Below are 17286 nucleotides of genomic sequence, written 5' to 3'. Positions count from 1 at the left end.
GTCAGTGTGAATTTCACCCACAGTTTGCCAAAGCCCTGCTCCCTATTTCCAGTTTCAATTCAAAACTTAGCAGAAATGGCAAGTTATAGGAAACCACTACATTTCCCTACAGTTTGAGGCATTCTTCATCCAGAGCTGCACTGATTCACAGGACTGGCTGAAATGTTAAGCAACAAATCAAGCTACCAGGCTGGAGGAAGGACCTCCAATTTCTATATGGGTCAAACAGCAAAGAAACAATCCAGCGTGAAAAGAATCAGTATAAATTCAGTCTTTTTCACTCTGCATCAGCTGAGGGGCAAAATCCAGACTAACAAATGAATGGCTTGACAGGTACAATAGCCCACAAAATCTCAAAGAACTCTAATGCAGACAGCAAAATGCAGGCAGATTTCTGAAAACAGTGGAAGGAATTTCTTCATTTTCGGCATGTCCTGACATTCAGATTGTGAGAAGCTTTGTGAGTAGATATTATACCCCACCTGAATGCGATAGCTGTCTGAGCTGCTGGCACAGAGGATAACAGCACCACCCTAAACAACTACCCAGGACTCGACCTACAGTAGGCAGAGCATGTTGCTTGTGGTTTCAAAGACACAAAATTTAGAGTTTAAGTGATGCTGGTTGTCACTGTACATATTTCCAATATTCAGGATCAATGCAATAACGACAGACATTTCTAAACCTACTTAGGACCTAACTCACTACTCATCAGAAGAAAAAGCATTATTAGACACTCAGGTTTTGAAGAGAAAGCTAATTAAGTGATGTTAGAAGTTGACTCCTACTAAAAACCCAATGGTCTCAAGAGACATGACTCAAAACAGATTCTCTATTCACCTCAGGTAACCAGGAATTTGCTCCCCCTTTCTCTTCCTTACCATATCACAGATGCAGCTGAGCACACTGGGATCTAAGTATTTCTCATATTATAAAAAGGTTGCTCTACAGTTGTTTCACTTACGACAACCAGCTTCATCTGTATCATCTGAGCAGTCTCTGGCTCCATCGCACCTCCAGTCTGCTGGAATGCAGCGACCATTTCCACAGCGGAACTGCCCTCGTTCACATCCTGTGATAAAACAGGGTAACACACAGGTTAGCAGGGCCAGCACATCAAAACAGACGATGGAGTGCATTTCTGTCAAATAACTCCAATTTAGCATTACTTTGCCACAGGAAAATGAGAGAAAAACATGGTGATAATGTATACATGAAAAAAACTATGAAGAGTAGGTATCTAGAAAAATAACCATTGGGGCAAATTATAAATTGTTTACATCATCTTTGGGTTTGTTCTTTTAATAATATCTGAGCATATAAAGTCTCTCCTCTGAAGTACATGAAGGCCTGTCTCGAGTCAATAGCAAATTGACTCAAATAGTTTGAATAATTGACTTCAAATAGTTTGAATAGCAAATAATGTTAAAAGAATTTAAGCTTTCATACATCTATGGCTATTCAAAAACTAGCCGTCTGTCATTCCCTCCTGCTTGACGTACGAAGGATTAAGACCTGATAAGGAAGCCTTCATCCCAGATGTAAATGCAGCTGGATCACGCCTTTATTAGACCCCTCTAATGAAATTCGCAGTCTCAAGGGAGAGAGAAAATGCACTGGTTTTGGTCTCCCATTGTGACTGCTGCCTCATAAAAAGGGAGTGAACAGCTTTATGGGTCCCCAAAACAATGAGCTATAGCATAATTAGGCTCAACATTCTTCTGTTTCATGTAATCTCTTGTCAGCACCTCTGAGATGGGGAAAACTGAAAAAAAAAAAGACACAGTAGCAAAGACCAAATCTGAAGAAAAAAAATCCCGTTTTAATTAATAACCATAGAATAATTGAAAGATACAGTTTTATTGTAAGACACTTATCCAGAGTAGATAACCTCAGCATATATAAAGAACAACATCTATTTTTGAATTCATCATGACATAAATAACATGCTACCCTAACTTTCATGTAAGACCAGACATATCAACACTGTCACATAAACACAGTTAAGCGATGTATTCCTGAAGGATATAGGCAAGCTACTTTATGCAAGGAATGCTCAAATCTGATTGTCTGGTAGTGACATCCTGATTTATAATGTATCCTGCAAATGGTCAAAAATTCACTTGAATAAATGGTGGTACGGAGTGGTACAGGAGTATGTTCACCCAAATACCTTCTATAGACTAATGCATGATGGTGGTTGGTGGTGCAGGCCTGGGGTTGGTGGTGCAGGTCTCTTATCAACTACCTTTAAAACACAACAACCTCCCTTGCAAAAATGCCCTGAAGGAATGTACAAGTTCACTCTGGAATCCCAGGCCCTCTTGCTGAGTTCTGCCCTACAGAGCAACATTTCCACATGAGATTACTAGCTACAGCTCTAATAAACACAACACATGTAATACCACTTATCTATTTGAATTACTATGTAAAGTAAAAACTAAATTTTTTTGCACACTTGGTAGATTATTGCTTCTCAAAGCCACAGAAATATTCACAATTACTTCTTTAAAAAAAGTTATAGCAGAAAAATAAATCAACATCCACATGATTTAGAATTTCTAATGAAAAAGATGTCTAAACAAGAAACATGTGAAATAATTACACTATGATTTGCATTGTCATTTGCAAATAAGTCAAAAACACTTTAAGTACTATGTACAATACTGCTAATTTACTTTGCCTATCTTGTATGAAGTTATTACATTTAAACATACCCTTATAATGATAAAAATGAGGTGATAATGCTGATAAACTTTCTAGAAGGCATTATAAACACAGCAGCCTTTGTGTAGTATCAGAAATGGTAACTATTTTAACAGAATACCTTCTAAAAATGCAGTTCTCCTACACTCTATAATCAATACTTCCAGAATTACGGCTTAAGCTGGTCAGATCTACACACAGTTCAGTGACGTACCAATGTTCATTTATACAACTTATCAGCAGACCTGCTATATAATCCATGTAATTATGACACTAGTCTTTCAAATGTAACCTTTCATGCTGACTTATAACCAAAGGCAAGGAACTCTGCAATGCCTTTACGAAAAAAAAAAAAAAGAAAGAAAACAAGAAAAATTAATTATCTTTAGAACAAAGAAAATGAGATATCAAATAACGATGCTAATTCATTAAAATACAGAATACAGTTCTTGAAAGTAATACAGAAGAATTAGAGGTACTGCAATTTTATGATACGTGATGGTCAGCAATTTATTTGCTATGAATTTAATTATCCATTTTAAGAGGTATTCATTTAAGAAGTATGTTGCAGACATTGCACTGACTAGTACCCACAGGTGAAAAATGAGTCCAAAAGGACTCTCACCATCGGTAAATGCTAGGAAATGCAAGCCTGCAGCACCTGTATTTCAGTAAAAGGAAGGAACTGTCAAAAGGGCTATCTTCTTGTTTATTGCTATTACTTGTGTTTACTGACATTATTTGAAACCTAGATTCATTGAAGGATTAGTAATTAGAAATCTTGTGGAAGAATTTGCTTTCAGTAACTAATTTTTTTTTAAACGGCAAGGTAGTTCATGAATCAGTCAGACATTTGCCAAAAATTAATACTAACGAGCTAATTTCCTTAGAAATTCTGATTTACTCTGACAGATGCTGATAAAACCAGACACCTCTTTCAGGCAAACAGAATCCTTTTAGCAGGATTCCAGCAGGAAATAACCACTGAATTTAGAAACAAACAGTGAAACAATTAAAGTTTTACCTTCGCATGCTCAAAAAGTGCTAATAGAAAAGTATTAGGTGACTTTTGAAAGTCTTAAAATAAAATTTAAAAATAAAAATAAAGAGTTAATATTTTGCTTTTCCTTTATTTTTACAATAACTCTTTTTTTTAGCCTTCTACCATCATGAAAACCACTAGAACAAAGACAAGAAAGATACGTGACAGAACTTATAAAACAGCAGAACATACATAAAAAAGACTCTCTGGGCATTAACAAAAGAAGAATTTTTAATGAAAAAGTATGTTTCAGTTGTTCAATATTCAGGAAAACACCAACAAAAAACCAAACATACAATATCACCTTTAACAGACATCAGTCTAGCACTGAAGAAAGAGGACTAAAAATCAAAATTCTCCCTGGAAGAATATATCCCAGAGCACTATGCCTGAACTTCTTGCTATATTTGCTATTTTTTGGCTTTATGCTAGTTCTGTCACCACACCTTTTATGGCTGCACCTGGGATTCTCACAGGTACCATTCACAGTTTACTTGGGTGAAAACAAGAGTAATATCACCAGCTCAGATGAAGCTAGCTACAGAGGGATTACAACAGGCAGTCATTTTCTACTGGAATAAAGCAACATAAAGGTGATTCTGACAGAGCAAATGTCTGGGGGAACAATTAACTAAACAAAATACCTTATTAATTTTTAATTAGTTATTAAAAACAAATGTAATTCTTACCAAAGTATATAATGCAACTTCTGCATAAAAGATGTACTATTCAGTAAAATTACCTTCTGTTCTGCAACACAAGTGCTACTATATCCAGTTCTATTTAAACCTGTGTAAACTTGCACAGATTCACTTGTCTTTAACAGTTACAGAAAAATTACATTGGTGCAGTACATGGAGAGAACAAAGCCCATAAGAATAAAGTATCAAGGTCAACTAGTGCCAAACTGTACAGCCACCAGAGGTTGTAGTCAACTTTCATGCCAGAAATGAATGTCACACTAAGTCATAGGGAACACTGTCAGAAGAAAGAGAGGTTAATAGCTTAAGGCATTTCACAGCACAAGGATTTTAATTCACAGGGTTGCAGTCTTAAGCAGAAAAGCAGTGCATTATGTCCACCCAACCTTCTCCGTGCTTTGTTTGCCCCAGTATGTCTGTGTATAAATATTTAGATTGAGAACTAAAGTTTAAATTCAATCATCTTACATTAAAAACAATATTTTACATTCAGCTCTTAATAGAAATGAATACTGCATTATTTATTCAGTATACTACTTGAGGCACCTCTTATTCAGTTCCTCTCTAAACAGTTCTATTTTTTTTCAGTTTTCTTTTAAACATTTCTTCATCTGCCAAATTAACCTTGAAGTCCTTCATACTTTCATTTTTGATCAACATCTTCAGAACTAGTATTGTATCATCCATAGATTTTAAAGGCATTGTGACTGTCTGTTCTGACCATAAAGAGCAGTCCAAAAAATAATGCTGTATTTTATAATTATAACTCCTTTGTGAACTACAAGGGTTAAGCTTAAATGAAAGATCTAAAGTATTAAAACCAGGGTAGATTTTACAACTCAAACTCTCAACTTAAAAATGAAACTTAAATGGTAAATGTCTTGCATGTCAGGAATCAACTTGCAAAACACATTTTTTACATTTAAAGGAATAAAGTTCTCCAGGGCAGTGATTTTTTTTTTTCCACTAAACAGTTCCACCTTTAATATACGTGCAATTTTCCAATGTGTAAGCTGCAGGCTACAAATCTCCTCCACATAAATTTCACATACACAAAAAAGTGTCAACTTCTCCTTTCTCCCTTTTTGCGTTCTAATAAAGGGTATTCTTCGCTCTCTCAATATAACATGCACAGATACAGTCTGCTCTAGTGGCTTTGCAGGTAGAATTCTAGAGATATACCTGTACTTTCACATGCTTTGATGACCTATTTTTTGCCTAGCTTAATTACACTTCAAACACCCTGAGGTTTTGGAATGCTCAGGGAGGTGAACCTGAACCTTGCAAATTCCTTCTCAGTTCCCCCACACTTTCAAAGAAAGAAGAAAATCCGTAATTCAGCAGAAAACTTCACTTGTTTTTGTAAAACACCCCATCAATGAGAAGTAATGTTTTGTTAACAACAACAGCAGAAAAATGAACAAAGATTAAGTAAACTACAAAGCAAAATTGAATTAATTTGACAAAATCATATAAAATTCTACATTTTTACCTTAAGGCACTATTTAATTCTGTTATTTCAATCTTTCTGTGATCTGCAAACTGCTTTAATACTTAATGCTAACCTTGCAGACAATAAAAATTACAACAGAACAACCACAGATCCAATTATCATTTACTAGTATTACAAAAGAAAAAAGAGCATTTATTTTCACTCCCCAAGAACACGCAGTACAGAAAATGTTTTCATGTTTTTGTGCCTACATGTTTGCAAGTTCGTCTATACTACAGAATGACTTTAACGGAGAATATCTAAGAAAAGACAGTGCAGATATGAGTCTGCACTTAGCTCACATGACTGGCAAATTTCTGTATATAGATTTATATATGGAAAAATGAATAGTCAAGAAACAATCTGAAGAGAAGGAGCTGCAGTGCCTGAAGGGCAGCATCTATTATTGCATGACTATCCAACCAGATTTTATCACCAGATTTTCAGTAAGATGGTATCTACAGACTCCATAGTTAATGAGGGACTCTGTGCCTATCACTGTACAAATAGTGCTCACAAAAAGGAGGGTCTTACCCCAGAGAGTTTGCAGCATGAGGATGGCTGGCACTGGAACTCGCCTGCATGCCCCAGGGCCAGCAAACAAAGGCCAAGCTGTCTTGCTCTTCCTTACACCATCACATATTCCACTGTGCTGCAGGAGGACTCCGGGAAGTCACGGTGCACTAGAGGGGCATGGGATTTTGTTGGGGTGTTTAGCAGGGATATCTACACCTTGATCCATCCTATGGAGGGCCCTCCAACCTTTAAGTGATTGGTGGTGAAAGGAGTACTAGCCAGCCACTCCACTGCACTATCCTTCACAAACTTGTTTACTCGGATTTTGAATCCATTTATACTTCTGAATACAACAACATCACATAACAATAGGTTCTTTAATTTTGTGGTACATGTGGAAAAACACTTTTTTGTTTGTTTTATTATGCATTCTTTAGGTCCCAAGAAAGGATTCAGACCGAATTTTAGAAAATTTTCTGAAATACAAATAACACAAATTGTTATTTGTAACAGATTGTGTTAGAGGGGGAAAAAAAGAAAAAAAAGAAAAAGAAAGATTGAACTTGAAAAATAACAAATTTAGTTTTCCACTGGCATTAACTAGGCCAAGGAACTTGGCTTCCAAATCCTAATTAAAATAGCTCTTTCCCAACAAACTGCAGAAAACGATGCTTCTAGTCCTGACTCTCTCCCTACAAATCCACTCGTATGTAGAATTTTAAGTATTACTGGATTATAAATACAGCTGGTATAAGAAGGGTGAGAGAAGTGATAACAGAATGGAGAATTAAGTTTTGTCTCTGTTCCTTTTTCTAAACCCACCTGGATATGAAGGAACTATTTCTATCTTAAATAAATGAGCTAAATATTTCACATTCAAAGAACAGATTTTGTGATTACATCGTGTCTTGATTTCAGTGGAACAACAGGTATCGCAAGTTCTGCTTAATAGGTCTTGGATGCCAAAGTTGATCCCAATACCCTACTGCTACTACTAAAAATTTATACTAATTTATAGTAAAAAAAACACATTAAAATTCAAAACCAAAAATGAACAAGTATGCTTTCAATTTATTACTGAGATCTTTCAGTATGCACTTAGAAATCCCTGTTCAACTTCAGGTTTTTGCAGTTTCTTTTCCAAAACCACTTGCAAAGAAGGAATGTTTTATCAGTGCAAAAAAAAAAAAAAAAAAAAAAAAAAGAAGATTCATTCTGAAGAAAGGAGTCTCTTCCAATGTAATTCAGAGCAAGAAATGGCACAGAATCTACAGGAATACACCTTGGATTCCAAAAGCCCATTCTGCACTTTGTTTCTGCAAGTTCTTGCACCTACAGACACTTATCAACCTTAAAGATACCTGCAATCACCTTAAAGACTACTGCACTGGAGCTCATTTTAATAATGTTCACACGCAAACTCTTTTAAAAAAAAAAAAACTTAAAATTACAATACTCTATGTTAAAATATTTGGGGGAAGGAGGCTTTTCAGATGTTTCAATACAGTCATAAAAGGACCATAGATTTATTTCTGCTAATGCCTTTACATAAACCCAAGAATTAAAGAAATTTGAATTTTAATCTACTGAAACTAAGCAGGAAAGCTTAGTTTCAGTAGAAAAAAGGGTCCAAGTCTCCTGCAGACATCAAGTTCAAAGGAATGACACTGTAAATGCTTCCTAGCAACATTAAAGATATTCATAATCTTCATCCTCTCCACCTTACTTTAGCTTTTTAATTGAAAAAGCAACAAATGCAAGCACCCAAACAAAAATAGAAACATTTTATAAATACATTTTTAACAAATTGATTTAATTTTCATCTTTCAAGTATAAATACGAACTAATAATTAAAAAAACAAGTTCCTAATTTCTCAGTAAGTTATATATGTGTCTCTTACCAAAAAGAAAATCAACTTGAAAAGTATATTTTTTTCAGCTCTCATATTCAGAACAAAACGATTATGGTCTCCACATTATCACTTTAAAAGCAGCCATCCTAGGTAAAAATAAAGACTGAAACATTTGTAAAGATATGTAATATAATGAAATTATTTAAGCTAGAAACACAAATTAATTAATTAAAAGTAGGACCATTTTTATTGTACATGCCCACAAATAGCATGTATCCATACTATGTATCTTTAATGTCACCCAGGATGATAGGCAAACTAACAAAAACAACAGTTTCTTTATAATCTTGTTTCAGCGCATACACTTTTTAAAACACAGCAAGCTGGCTTTTATTATATACTTAGTCCTAAATCAGGAGTAAGAAATAATCCTTTTATGCAAGGGCTAATTATAATAGAGGGGTGATATTCCTTTCTAATGATAAAGTAAATAAAAGTTATATTGAACATGTCATACTCCCTCTTCCATGTAAGTCTTCAGGAGTTGGAAGTATTTATAATTATATAAATATAGTGTGGAAAAAGAAAAAAAAAAACAGTGCTTAAACAACTTAGTGATGACCCATACTGTACATAACCAAGTCTGCCAGATGCACTACCAAAGAGAACTACCTTCTCAGTAAATTGCCATTTTTTAAAATAATTTTTCTACCAAATGTGCTGTTTGCTCTCAAACTAAATCCCATGGTGAGATGGGAGCTGCATTCAAGTCAGTTATTCTCTCCAGAAAGCAGATGAGCCACTGCAACGCCAAAACTTACTCTCAGTAAGTTCCAGTGTGTGACCATGGAAGCGAATGACCTTTTTATCCTTCCTTTCAGTATTACTGCCTGATCAAAAAGTGCTATGCAACATATAAATTGATGATGAAATCATCAGAAGAGGATAAATGGAAAACTGCCATAGCATTCAAGGTAATCCTTTAGATGATGTTGGCTACACAAAGCTCCTCTCCAGGCACAGAGGAGCAGAGCAGGAAAAGCGGGTCTCCCGCTCTGCCTCGCATCGTTGGGAGAATGAGAGCACCCAGGCTCTGCATGGCCACAGTTATAATACCAGTTCCACAAACGGCTATCACTTCTTTTGTAAGCGCCACAGAAATCCGATTGTCGCTGCTGCCCTCTTTATCAGGCAAAACTCCCACTGAAGCAGATGGTCCTCCTGCCTGAGCAGAATGACATGGAGGGACTGGATCTACAACTAAGACTTTCTAATGATTCGGCCAATCAAAATTAGTCAAGGCCCAGATTAACAACTGAAGCAGACCCAGTTTAATCACTCCAGTAAATACCTTTCATATACTGCACTGGTAATAAAAAGATTTTTTTAAAAAAATAGTACATTTACACAATATTAGGAACTACAACTCATTTTCCATGAGCCAGGCCAGGCTTTAAAGTGCATTCTGTGACTGACCTGATGGAGAAAGTTCAAAAGCTGCAAAACTGATAAAAAAGTATCATACTGATGGTGTCATGCAGAAAACACCAGAAGCTCTGTCACTCCTTTCAAATGCATTATTAGCTCATTTGTTTCAAGTAGCCATAGCTTTAAAAACCTATTATGCCTCACAGCAGTAAAAATTGTTTTTATTAGTAAAGCAAAAAAGAAAAAGACAATAAAACATGCAGCAGTACTCTAAGTTCCTGGTTATGGTCCAATTCACTTATTGTACCGCAGGCTGAGCACAGCCCTTCCAGCTTGCTCAAACTGAACACATGAGCACATGAGCAGTCCCATTCGAGTCAAGCCAGCTGTTTACACGAAACAACCTTAGCAAAGGTTTTCTAGCAGTACTACCAGGGGCTCATAACAGCTCAAGCAGACAACTCTTAAAGAGCATGCTAGCCAAACAACTTTAATATGTGCTTAAGGGTAGCTTTAAACAGTGATTGCATCAGCATCTGAGCCAATCCACAGTTACCACCATGGGAAAAAAAAGAGTTCTCTTTCTCTCCCTCTTTCCAACTCCTCTCTTTCTCCCATTCAATGCTGAGGCCGGCTTCCTGTACAAACTCTGATTGCTGGACCCTTCCGGTGCTGCCAAGCCACCAGGAACCTACCCAAATCTCTAGGCCTGGCTCCGTTTTCCTCTGCAGCTCACTGAGAGGTCTGGCGAGCAGTGTCACTAACACAGAGCAGGTAGCAGGAGGAACACAGCGCTGACAGCAACAAGAGCTTGGTCAAACCTAAATGGAAGTTCCCACTGCTGTTGACTGACCTGAAATTTACACAGAAAATATCCTCCTCCTGGGCAAACTTGGGTAAGTTTATATATCTGTGTAGAAGGCCCTATGCTTCACCAAACCAAACTATGCCTTCTATGGTATGTTTATTTGACTTGAAGTACATAATGGCTTTAGAAGATGAAAACCACTACCTGAGCATTAAACATAAACATACCAATTCCTGAGATATCTTGTGTACCGTACCAACCTTCTTGTAGAAAAAGAAGAAGAAAAAAGCAATTCAAACCCCATTACTCCCTGATCCACATAAGCATGCACCTGCAATCCCCATCAAAGGGATTCCATATGGGAATGGACCCCCATTCTTCAACTCTATGCAGATTAATACAGCGTCAGGACCTGCCTGCACAATAAAATAACTGCCGCTGCAAAGAGTGCCCTTCTGCTGAGGCTCTCAGTGTTAAACAAAGGTAATTTATTCTTGTCAAAACCTTGTCAAAAGTTGACCTTGACCTTCTTGTCAAAATATAACAATCCATACTGTAAACAAATCAGTTACCTCTTATATGACATTTCAGTAATGCAAAAGAAAACTTTTAACAATGATCTTTAGATCTCTAATCCACTTCAAGCATTGCAAAACAAAGAAAACATTAAAAGGCTAGAAACCATCAGTAAAAGCTTAGGGATCCGCTAAAGGCCATCCGTCCCATTAATCATTCCCACGCTTACTCATTAAACTTAATTTTCTTAAACTGTTCTAAAAATGTGCTGAGTTAAGGGACCAAAAAGCAGTTAATAAAATAAAGTGGACTTCAAACCATCTCCAACAATGATAAGCTATAAAAAGCCTTGTTTACTCCTCACTTCACTGACTGAATCCTATCTTTCTTTTGCTTAGGTCAATATAACTCAGAAGTAATTTCTCTGAAATCAGTGCAGTTGCACTGGCTAGACTGAGGCTGTGTCTTCAAGTAGAAATGGTTCACAGTATCTTTAAGAATAAAGTATAATTATTACATTTTGTGAAGAAGTTATATTTTAAAGTAATCTGAAAAAACAGCACTATCCTTTATTTGCCAGTTTTAATATAAACTATTAAAAAGAAGCTAACAGAAGTTAACTCACTTAAGGTATCTGATTATCACAGCTAATTAGCCCCAATGACTGACTTTTCTTGCATAGATATCATTAATTAGACCTTTAATGTTTTTCAACAGTATCCTCTAGAAAGGGTAATTTCCTTTCAAAACTCCCAAAGTATTACATTGTTCCAGAACTTCTTAAGCAGAACTCTAAAATATGAGAAACAATTACAAATGTCTGCTTAGAAAGAGGCACTATAATGTGATCCCAACTTACATAGGTTTTTTTTTTTAATCCGAAGAGTTTTCACAAGCTCTCAGATCTAAAACAGATTTAGTAAGAAAACTGAATGGCATTTTATCCAATAAAAGATTAAAGAAATTTCTAAAACTTTTTAAATGCTTATTGCTCAATTAAACAAAAAATTATTCGGTTAAAGGGAAAATCTTGAGAGAAAACTGCCAGGTTTGTTCCTAAAAAAAAAATCAGGAAATAAAAACAAACATCAGTGGTCTTTGATCTGGCAATAACCAACAGTGCAAGAAAGCACACAGTGTGGGAGAGGCTCAGAATACTGTGACTGATTTCATGTCAATCCAGAAAGCCTAAAAGGAAAAGAATTAAAAGGCTTTAATGAAACTGCATTCTACCTTTCCCCCAAATGAATCTTTGCTCATTTCCTGCAAAACACATGGAAAGTAAATCTGGATTACAGTTGGATTTCATTGCTCAGATTTCCAATCAGCTCAATATATGAAAGAAGGTTTTGGGTTATCTTTGGGTTATCTTACAAGGAAATAGAAGCATTGCATACATTGCACATCTATCTTAGCTGAAATCTCCTTAGATGCTCTGTCTCTGTTTGTCTTCACTCCTGTAGCTTAATTATTTACTGTAATTCTAGCAGTTGGCAAAGGACCTAAATCTAAACATGTCTCATCCAATTACTACTTTCAATTTTTAACTAAAATATCAGAGAATGTCCCACTCTTCACTTTAGCTGATTACTTAGCAAATTCCTGATATGCTTTGCTTAACAAAACAGAAAGAGTAAATTATTAAGAAGATTCAAGAGATGTACTGAAAGAGAGTGACCCATTACAAACAACCTTACTCTGAAACAATTGCTATCATTGCATAGAAATATCTTTTTTTGTTCATTAAAACACAAGTAACATTTCACTGATACATATTTTTAATTCTCAAGCCCTCAAGAAAGAAGCAAGTTTAGAAGCAGGCAGACAGACACTGAATGGGAGTTGTGCTCCTGATGTTGTTCGAGCACGTTACCAATGGAACCCAGGAAAGCGCAGGATCATGATAACCCCCCTGCACACAGGCTGCGTGCAGCAGGGACTGCACTGGTATGCTCATTCTCTTACTTTCCCTTTTCCCCTCTCATCAATTCCAAATCTTCTGTCCCTTGGAAAGGTCTTCAAATAGTGGGACTTGGCAGGGACACAATCTTTTGGACAAGGCTCAACAGTCATGTCAACATGTACAGCTTTGTACCCAGGGAGTACAAATACAGACTCTGGCCTGCAATGTCACTATACATCAGTGAAGTCAAAGTGCAAAAGAAAAAAGCACTCATTACTAACTCGAAGATTGCACTATTGCAATATTTACTGGAAGCGCCTCTTTCTCCATGCTCATTTGGCAAGAGCAATAGTTGCTTAAGCTCTTCCCTGCAGTTGCTGCACCTTTCCATTCACCGGCATCAGGTCACGCAAACATTCGTTGTGATCTCAGAGACAGACAGGACCTCCTCACATCACATAGGTTCAGTTGGGTTTCAGCTGATGACTTATCAATGGAAAGATGTGAAATGTAAACCAAATCTGAAATAACTATTTTGGTATTACAGTAAGTTTTCTGTTCAAATCATGTTTTATCAAGATGTGCACAGAATGGATGAATCTGCTTCCTTTAAAAATAATTTTAAAAATCATTAAAAAAAAAAATCTTCTAGTGACCACGACAGAAACATTCAAGTCAGCAGACTATGAGTTACTGGAAAAGAAACAATAATATGTGCATCAGAAATCAACCAAGTCGTCATCCTCTGTCATCTTAACTCAATGCAACATAAAATAAACAACCATGTTAGTAATGAGAAAAAGCATTAACAGAAATGCTTACATTTCCAGCTGCATTTCCCACAGTTTGGAAGCTTAGGCAAAAATTATATCAACACGGAAAATATACAACCACCATTGATGACACATACAGAAATAAAAAGATCCTCAAAAGCATCCACTAGAAACAGGAGGGGAAAAAAAAAAGAAACATTACATCAATTTAAATGTTGTTGTAGAGTACAAAAAAGCCTGGCCTTACAAAAGTAGTTTGTTACTTTGCAATTAATTGTAGCAGAACGAAAAGTCAGTTCAAGTATGTCAACGCTTTAAAAAGGTGAGACTGGAAATATTTGGTAGCTTGTATTAGTTTAACTTAATTGGTAACAAAAATCATTATCAAAGTTATGTAACGATTAGTATTATTTTAATACTAATACATTTGTTTAGTACATGATTTACATCATCTCTATTGAAAGTAGGTCACCAGGGACCTAAGGGATACCAAAAAGCAACAGTGGAGCAAGTTTAAGTGATCTGAAATAAACAGGTTGTAGAAATATTAAACAGACTATATTTGCAAATAATGTATATAGTATATTGTGTCTAAAGAGAAGGATTCTTTCTTAGAAAAAAAAAAAAAACAAAGCAAAAAAGAATTCAGGTTTCTATGAATACCAGCTCCTCTGGCAGAGATCCAATAAGAACAGGAAAACTTCAAACACTCCCAGGTACTAAGGCCTCATCACAAACAGTAAAGCAGGCCTTCCATGTTAGATAAAGTGGGCCCGATAACAGATGCTACGTGGAACACTACAAGAGTATGCAGACCTGGTAAGCTTTGCAGAACACCAAAGAACTCATTGTTCAACTGCAAAGTCGTCCTAGTGATCCCATTTACCCTCTACAAAACTGCTGAGGGTGCAACATCCATGCAGCGCTTACGGTTTATAACCGCGCTTTAGTGTGAAGAGCCTTGGGATTCCTCTAAACAAACATGAACATTAGGCCTGCAATGCATTCTTGACACGACGCTTAATTAGGTGACTTTCTGGATTCCCCTTGCAATCTTTTCTGATAACAGTTAACATACAGGTAACAAGAAATAAAGAATAAAAGTTGCAAAACCAGGCCCTATCTTACTATTGATTACAAGAGTCAGTATTTTTACCCAGCTTATAAAAGGTAAGTTTAAATCCAGTAAATTTGGGATTAGATGAGTAACATAGGAATCATACTAGCATTTGAGCAAGTGCTCAGGTGAGGCAGAGTACTTCCAGAAACATCCGGTTCATACTGCAATACTCAGGTACTGTTAACCTCAGATGCTCAAAAACATGATGGGAACAGTTTTAAAAATAATGAGTGTTAGAAAAGATAATACAATTTTCCTCATTTTTCTTTGGACATTTAGATTTATTTTCAAGGGTCTCTCATTGCTTTTGGGGGAGAGGGACAAAGAAACTAGTCAGACATCATCTCAAGATTCATGGAGCTGGACTTAAAGACACCAAATATTTCAATATTACAACCCACAGTGTGGCCAAGTTTCCTATTCAGAGATTTTACTAGTATCAGTTTCTCCATTACTAAAACTATACTGTTTCATTCTGCTGTGAATGAAGAGGGTGGGAGCCAGGGAGAAGAGGTGGGGAGAAAGACAGCAGATGAGAAGTTTTGTGCTTCCACTGCCTACAGATTCTAGTTCAGGTTTTCCTCCTCTTATCCTGTCATGTGTTTTGAATGTTTCCAAAATAGTTAGTACCTTTAAAACAGTACTGCAGCTCCCATTCAATCCAATGTAAAATAATAGTGCATCGGATTAACTCTCTGCCCAGTGTGACCTCCCCGGCTACAGCTTTTGCAGGGCTCCTGCTGCACATTAGCTATCTCCTGTTTCCCTGCTCAGAAGTGGGAGCTGCTAGCAGCAGTTGCTGTATAATTACTTACTTGATTCTGCCTAAGGAGCTTAAACTAAGAGTTGAGCAAAGAAAGCAGATTAACAATTTGAACGCACACGTAATAAGACACACACACACACACACCATCAGCAGGACTGCCGGATCAGTACACAGGGCCCTGGAAGTGTGATTCAGCCACTCTTACTCCAAAAGAAAGGTTGCATGATCACTGCAGGGCAATTAATTTGTGCAAAGAGGGGGAGAGGGGCAGCACTGATAGCCCGGGAAGAGGAACTAGAGACAGAGCTACTCCATCCCCAGGAGCCAGATTAGCCCCGGAGGAGGCAGCAGAGCCTGGGGCTCAGCCCGCTCCACAGTCACATGCTCCCCCATGTCGCCTAGCAACAGCAATGCCCAAAGAAAAAGTTCTCCCTCTCTCAACTTCAAATCTGTGTCTGAGACCGAGGGAGGGAAGCTTATTGTGCTCCAGGCTAAGCATCTGTTTCTTTCTTACAGCTTTTCGAAGGACTGCTCATCCAACACGTACGCAAACCTGTCCACAGCATTCCCCCTACGCATGTTTGTATGCAAATACTGTAGCCTATGCACACCTAATTAAAAACATAGGACAGATACAATTTTAGCAGTTATCAAACTTGCTCTGGAACACAAGTGAATTGCAGGTTGCAAAAATACATATACACTTCAGTAGCAAGAAGGGTACAAGGACCCTGGAAAGGAATAGAAAAACTGAAGAACCCTGTAGTGAGTATTTTGCAGGGCACCTTATCCAGAGAGAGGAAAGCAGTACTTACCATGGGGAAAGCTGACCACTTATATCTCTGTAAAAACTACCTGTGAGTTTAGACCATGGAGTTGCAAAATCTAAGTTGCCCTTCCAAATTTAACATTTATGTTCTACTACCCTGTACGATCAGGAAAAAAAAAAATGCAGACATCCTGCGATATTTTAAAACCATGATGAAGTGAACCTAAAAGACTCAATGGGGTTTTGAGGTCTTTTTAAAGGCACTGCTTCCTTTTCCTCAACAGAAATTAAACTCATCAAATGGCTCACAGAAAGAACTTCTCTCCCCTCGAATCAATTCCTCTATTAGCCCTCTACTTCAGCTACTTTAGGTTTTTTCTTTCGTATATGTCCCTAGGACAGATATGTGCTCTTCATGGTGTGAGCAGGTCTCATTCAGGAAAGGTTGGAGCATAGTGCTTACCTTGGCAACTAGCCTGCATTATGCATGCAGTGAGTAATATAAGCACTTTGCAAGCAGTTGCTGCTCTTCCGTCCATCCGATGGTGAGGTCCCATCTGGGCTTGGAGGTTCCAGCTCCTTCAGAAACCTGCAGCTCAACTCTGGGATGCTGATCTGCCCAGCAGCACCACAAGGAGCCTGGTGTCTTTTCCTTATCCCGCTAGTTGCAGAAGAAAGGCGTGTTCGCCTGTTGAGACATCGCGTTTTCTATAAACTCCCACCCTCCAGACATTGCATAAAGCTCTTTATACCCAGCGGCCCCGGAACTAGCATGCGGGAATCAGGCAGCGCTCCAGGCCCTGCAGCCAGCGGCTGCTCTGCCCCTCCTACCCCTCGCAGGACAGGCGAGGAGCCTCCAAGGCCCTGCACTTCAGTGATTTTACACGAGCACC

General features: G+C 37.4%; 1 protein-coding gene across 2 annotated transcripts in view; it reads right to left on the bottom strand.

Annotated features, from left to right (window-relative positions):
• Window positions 1-17068, bottom strand: part of LRP2 (LDL receptor related protein 2) — a 109460-nt gene extending 92392 nt beyond the window's left edge. For both annotated transcript variants that reach the window (XM_088519452.1, XM_088519451.1), the window contains exons 1-2: window positions 16857-17068; window positions 965-1072 (exon numbers count right to left, since the gene is read on the bottom strand). In XM_088519452.1, the coding sequence (XP_088375578.1) occupies window positions 965-1072; window positions 16857-16950 (202 nt within the window). In that variant the 5' untranslated portion in view covers window positions 16951-17068. The remainder of the gene's footprint in view (window positions 1-964; window positions 1073-16856) is intronic.
• Between the last annotated feature and the right edge of the window lie 218 nt (window positions 17069-17286).

Source organism: Tinamus guttatus, unplaced genomic scaffold, assembly GCF_059628265.1.
Source record: "Tinamus guttatus ecotype Peru unplaced genomic scaffold, ASM5962826v1 Tinamus_guttatus_pri_ptg000060l, whole genome shotgun sequence".
NCBI lineage: Eukaryota > Metazoa > Chordata > Aves > Tinamiformes > Tinamidae > Tinamus > Tinamus guttatus.
This window is presented reverse-complemented; position numbering and strand designations above follow the sequence as displayed.